This window comes from Panthera pardus, unplaced genomic scaffold (assembly GCF_024362965.1).
Source record: "Panthera pardus isolate Hobbes unplaced genomic scaffold, ASM2436296v1 HiC_scaffold_17, whole genome shotgun sequence".
Classification (NCBI taxonomy): domain Eukaryota; kingdom Metazoa; phylum Chordata; class Mammalia; order Carnivora; family Felidae; genus Panthera; species Panthera pardus.
In genome coordinates this window covers 108,906,572-108,913,140 of record NW_026526732.1, presented here as the reverse complement: position 1 = coordinate 108,913,140, position 6,569 = coordinate 108,906,572, and the positions used below count along the sequence as shown (strand labels likewise).

Sequence of the window (6,569 nt, the reverse complement as noted above, 5' to 3'; positions counted from 1 at the left end):
CTGGCTGGGGAAGGGTCCGAGTCCTGTTAGGCATGTGGGGGGGGGGGTTACTCAAGGGGAAGAGGTGTGGTCAAGGTGAAGGACACAGAACAAGATGGAGTCGGCCGGCGTAGGCCCGCCCTTTCAGCAGCACAGAGCCCCACGCAGGGCTCGAACTCACAGACTGTGAGATCATGACCTGAGCCGAAGTCGGAAGCTTAACCGACCGAGCCACCCAGGTGCCCCATAGACTGATTATTTTTGAGAAACAGAAGATTCAGGAAGAATCTTTCACCTTCCTTTCGTTGCCTAAAACGATTGAGATAGAGCAACTGTTGCAGGAAGGAGCTCTCACCTCCCCCCCACCCCTGCCCCCAAGTGGGCTCTCCTCACTGCCCTGGAACAAAGGAAAGGAAATAAAACCAATGGTTAACTGATAGCGATCATAGTCCTGCATCACCCGAGTCTCCATCAGTTTCCAAATGTCTCAGTAAATGACACGAAAAAGGCAATCTTATCAATACCCTCATCTTCAGAAATCTATAGTTTCAGTTTCCTGGAGCCCCAACATGACCTTCCCCTCCCTAGTGATATGGGAACAAAGGCAAGAAGAAAAGGTAAATAACTGAATTTCTGTATAACCTGCGGCCTGTTGACAAATACTTGAGGCAAATACAGAGTATGATGTTTCTCCAGGAACCCCCTCCCCTCTTAATGCTAACGCCTTACTAGAGGGACAACAACCTTTGCTTGACCGTGGCCGGGGCCCCAGTATCTTAAGCGCCCCCTGTAGCATATGAAAGTCCTTCTGGGGGCCTCCCTGCCTTTTACCTTGACCTCCCCCAAGTCCCTAGTATATGACTCCTCACGACCCCAGTGCCGCTCCTCCTGCCCACAGCGTCCCGTCCCCATGCTTTAATAAAATCACCTTTTTGCACCAAAGACGTCTCGAGAATTCTTTCCTGGCTGTCAGCTCTGGACCCCCACCACTCCCAGACCCCATCATAACTATGGTATAATGTGAATTAGGCGTGGGAGACAGGGAAGAATTTAACAAAATCTGTTAAAATTCCTCTCTATGTCCCACTCTTTCCGAAAGCCCAGCAAACGTTTGCTTTCCAAACCTGTACTCTTTTTTATCTCCCTGTGAATTGCATTCCTTCCCTTTAAAGTCCCAGACTTCTAACTTCTCCTTGGTTCTAGGTAACATGTCAGCCTCAGCCGTGTGACTACCTGTGGGCCTCATATTCCTATAGCTGAACCACATTTGTCATAACCATTTCTGTTAATGACCAAAGGGGCAAAAGCAGGCCAAGAGAAAATGGTACATACAGCCACGTGTTTGGGGAAATGTCATGTGTGAGTGGTGGCGGTCCGGAGCTGACATCCAGGAAAGAATTCTCGAGACGTCTTTGGTGCAAAAAGGTGATTTTACTAAAGCATGGGGACGGGACCCGAGGGCAGGAAGAGCTGTCCCAGGACCATGAGGAGAGACTGACTGCACACTATGGACTTGGGGGAGGTAGAGTCAGAAGGGTGGCCCCCAGAGGGACTCCTATACAGAGGACTCCTAAGATACCTGAGGCCTGGCTGTTGTGAAGCTAAGGTTGTCTTCCCTCGAGTAAGACATTAACATTAGCGCAGTGGAGAGTTCCTGGAGAAACTTCACTCTCTGGATTTGCCTCAAGTATCTGTCAATGGGCCGCAGGTTATGAGGAAATTTAACGTCACCTGCCGTTTCCTTCTCGCCTTTGTTCCCACATCACTGTGGAGGGGAGGGTGATGTTGGGGCTCCAGGAAACTGAGTCTATCCGTTTCTGGAAATGAGGGTATTGATGAGATTGCCTTTTTCTTGTAAATTACTAAGGCAACAGGCTTGAGCAATAGAACCTAGAGAGAGGCAAAAGGGCCCACTATCCCCCCCTCCCCAAGCTGACCGAGCTGAATGCAAACAGGCTGGTGACACGACCCACCCTGAAAGGGCCACAGGCCCCAGCCAACCAATGGGCTGGTTAGACCAGGCAGTTACCAAAAAAGGGAAAAGCCCCCACATCCCCCAAGCTCCCTGTGGCCCCTCACCAACGCCTCGGGGCACACAGCCTCTGCTCTGCTGTCCTGCCCACCGCTCCCCTGCAGGGTACTCAGTAAGCTTCTGTGTCTTTTCTTCTGCCTTAGGCGCATCTTTTCACTGCCCCGGCCACGCCCCCATCCAACCCGGTCACCCCACGGACAATCCCATCTCCCCACGGACAACCCGGTCACCCCACGGACGATCCCGTCACCCCACGGATGATCCCGTCACTCCAAGGACGATCCGGTCACCCCACGGACAACCCGGTCACCCCACGGACGATCCCATCTCCCCACGGACAACCCGGTCACCCCACGGACGATCCCGTCACCCCACGGACGATCCCGTCACCCCAAGGACAATCCCGTCACCCCACGGACAGTCCCGTCACACCACGGACAATCCGGTCACCCCACGGACAATCCGGTCACCCCACGGACAATCCGGTCACCTCACGGACAATCCCGTCACTCCAAGGACAGTCCCGTCACCCCACAGACAACCCGGTCATCCCACAGACAAGAGCAGATAGAATTGCTTTACCACCTTGGTCATCACTGCTCCATATTATGCAATACTATGGGAAGTGTGCACATTCTACTCAGAAATCGAGATCGGTGACACACATCTAACATTCCCTAACAATAGATACAGGTAGTCTAGTATTTGCTATGCTAAATAAATCCAGAATGGATTCTACTTATTTATAATATATATTTGAAGTCATACACTAAATACATTAAAAAATATACTAAATACATTGAATAGTATATGACATTAAAAATAATATACCACATAAGATAATATATTAAATAATCAAAATAAGTATACCATACATTAATAAGTAATAATATTAATAATTATTTATATAGCATATACTTTTATTAACATGTCATATATTTATCATATATTTATATTAATATGTATTTAATATATAATATATACTTTTAAAATAATCACAAACTGATAGTAAAATATTTGTAGAATTTTGTTATAAATCACTTTAAAACCATTATATCACGTATTGAATCAATTACTGGCTCAGTTTTAAAAATGTGAAATACCTCAATTTCCATCCCCGGTTTCACTGCTATTTCCTGATCATTCTTAAAGGTTACTGACACTGACTTTGGGATCATATCAAAATTAATCTCTGGTAGTCCAGTATATTATTTATTTGGACTTCAAAATATGAATGCGTTTCACTGGGGAATGTCTTCTCATACTTCGATCTATTCTCTTAGTGTTTTGCTTCCATTTTCCCTTTTAATTATAGTTCTCACTGATGGAGATAAAAGGTAGGAACTCAGCAAAACATCTTCACTTTAGATATTAGCCCAGCAGTCTCTAAGGTGCGGTCCCCTGGTAGTCCTTACCTAGGCAATCATTAGACATGCAAATTTCCAGGCCCAGCTCTCCCCCAGACCTTAGAAAATCTGGCAGCTGGGTGTGTCCCCCCACCAGGGGGATTTTAAAGCCCTCCAGGGGGTGCTGATACCTGTGGAAGCTGGAAGAACCATTGTGTTGTGTTGGGATGACACGGAGACAGAAATGGATGCTGTTATTGGGAGCTCTTAAGAAATGTGCTAATTGTGTTTCTTGGTTGTCTTTTCTCTTTGTATGGTATACTTAGTGGAAGAAAAAAATTGGAAAAGAAGGATAGTGAGGAAGCAGTTCAAATGACGACAGTATGACAATCATGAGATTGTCACGCTGTATTATAACCAAATAACCACCTCACAGGGTCCAAGCATTTTCCTCAGCACTGTGATGATCTCTGAGGGCCATATGGAATTAGCACAGATTACAGCCACCTCAAGGGAACTAACATGGAATTCATAAGCTTTGCTTCTTGCTTGAGGAAAAGTGCATCACATAAGTCATGAATGTTATTACATGCTGTGCTATTTTTATTTTCATGATGTATAAGTCTATAAGTGCCTTCGGGTTTAAAAAGAGAAAGATCATATAGATAGTAGGATGATCGTGAAAAAACTTTTCATCAAAAAACATTTGCTTCAGGTGTAAAATGTAGCTACAGTTGACAGAATAGAGTAGGACACTTCAGAAGGGGGGAGTGTAGAAGCGGGGGAATGGAAGGCGCAGTAAAACTGGAAGGAATTTCATTGTGCACTTTAGGATTATGTTGATGTGGGAAGAGTGGTAATAATTTAAGCTGGGGCTATGAACCTTATATCTGCAGTTAAGAGGAGGGGGCTTTGAATGGTTTTATGGACTTCTGTTAAATTTCCTGTGAAGCATGGGTTGAGTGTGGGTGGGTGTATTCGGGCTGAGTGTGGGTTGAGTGTGGGAGCTGAGTGTGTATGAAGGTATTTGCATGTGTATAAAGATGTTTTGTTTACTAAGCTTTTATTCTAGTCTCACAGAAGTCTAATTCTTCCCCAAGCATACAAATCAGGGGTATCAAGTTTAGGATGTTAAGTATTTTAAGGTTATGCTATTTTAGGGGATCATAACAGACCAGTTAGTGGCACTTGTACAGTGAATGTATATATATAGAAAGTACAACATAATGCACTTTTCTATCTATGACATTGTATTTGAGGGAGAACACCATAGTAGTTCTAAGAGTAGTGAGAATAAAGCAATTTAGAGACAATTAAATTATTAAAATACATAAACCTCAAGTCTTTAAGAAGGCCTACCATTTGAGGGGCACCCGGGTGGCTCAGTTGGTTAAGCATCTGACTCTTGATCTCAGCTCGGGTCACGATCTCGGCGTCATGAGTTCAAGCCCCGCATTGAGAACAATCCAGGAAGGCTTATCATTCGGGCATTCCTATTTCTTGATTAAGAAGACCCACACAATCACCCTCTTAAATGCTCCCTTTACATCTTTATTCCTAAGTGTGTATATAAGGGGGTTCAGCATGGGTGCGATGATCCCGTAGAAGAGGGACACCATCTTGCCCCGGTCCTTGGAGTTGGGGGATGGTGGTTGCAGGTACATGGAGATAGCAGTGCCATAGAAGAGTGACACCACAATTAGATGGGAGCCACATGTCCCAAATGCCTTTCTCCGGCCTTCGGCCGACTGGATTCTCAACACTGCTCGGGCAATAAAAGCATACGACACAAGGATGAGGGTCAGGGGTAGTAAAAGAAATAGCACACTGATAAAGAACAGTTCAGCCTCGTTTGCTGTCGTGTCCACACAGGACAACTTGAGCAGAGCAGGGACTTCACAGAAGAAGTGATCCACTTCTTTACGGCCACAGAGCGGCAGCTGAAGGGTCAAGGTCGACTGCAACACTGAGTTGCCAAAGCCGCTAATCCAGGATGCGGCCGCCAGCTGGAGGCACAGCCTCTGGTGCATGATGACTGAGTAATGGAGAGGCCGACAAATAGCGACAAACCTATCAAAGGACATGACGGCCAGGAGAAGGCATTCAGTGGAACCCAAGGCCAGGAAAATGAAAAGCTGGGCCACACAGCCGCCGTAACTAATTACTTTCCTGGTGCTGCATATGTTGACCAGCATTTGTGGAACTGTACTTGTGGTGTAGCAAAGGTCCAGGAGTGACAGATTGGTAAGAAAAAAGTACATGGGGGTGTGGAGTTTGGGGTCCAGATGAGACACGGCAATTATCGCCAGATTGCCAAAGATAGTCAAGACGTAGGAAACCAGGAACACCACAAAGAGCGGGAGCTCCAGCCATGGTCGATCTGAGAAACCCAAGAGGATGAACTCCCGGGGGGCGCTCGCGTTTACCCCCTTCATGATCGGTGGTTCAGCTCTTGGTTCCCTACAATAGAAACAGTCATGAAGGTAATAATTACACACTTATTTGCTGTCGATTGGTCATAATTACTTTGCTAATAATCTGCCTACGTTACAGACTGATAGTATCCATAATGTGAAAAAGTACTGATAAAAATATAAATATCTTTCCAAGTATTTCAAAAGTGTTTCTATATTTGTAACAGCCTATTAGCAGAATGAATTTCAAGACTTTTTATAGCATATCATCAGTTTCCACGTTCGCAGAGTTTATCCTTCGACCTTTTATCAGTTTGCAAGTTCATTATTCTCAGTTCTTTCTGCCTAGGTACCTACTATTTGGTAGAAGTTGGCATAGTTTCTGCCACTGGAATGTATTCTAATTTCTCCTTAATGCCACGACATTCCCTGTTAGTACGAAGTAGTCAAAATTGTTTAAATCTCACCCCTCCTACCCTGAAAAAAAAAAAAAATAGACCCTACCTAGCAACTTATCAGACTCAATTTAAGGAATTATATCCTTTTACTTTTAGAAGGTCAGAATTCGTATAGGAGTTTTTAATAATGAGGAACTTGAAGTCCAACAGGTGTGGTGGGATCATACCTTGTCCAATTAGTCACATTACCCTGGGAATGCTTCTCATCCTCTGATCTTCAGTCTCTTCGTGTCTCCAGTGAAGATAAGAATGCTTGTCTAGGTTGTCTCGATGGGAGACATAGCTGCACACGACTGTCTCAACACCGGCCCCAGAAACAGCAGTGCGGATGAAGGGAGCT

General features: G+C 45.3%; 1 protein-coding gene across 1 annotated transcript; it reads right to left on the bottom strand.

The window, feature by feature from the left end:
• Window positions 1-4,850: 4,850 nt before the first annotated feature.
• Window positions 4,851-5,792, bottom strand: LOC109252684 (olfactory receptor 2B2). The gene has a single exon (XM_019425243.2). It carries the CDS (start codon window positions 5,790-5,792, stop codon window positions 4,851-4,853), a length of 942 nt encoding a protein of 313 aa, XP_019280788.2.
• Window positions 5,793-6,569: the final 777 nt, after the last annotated feature.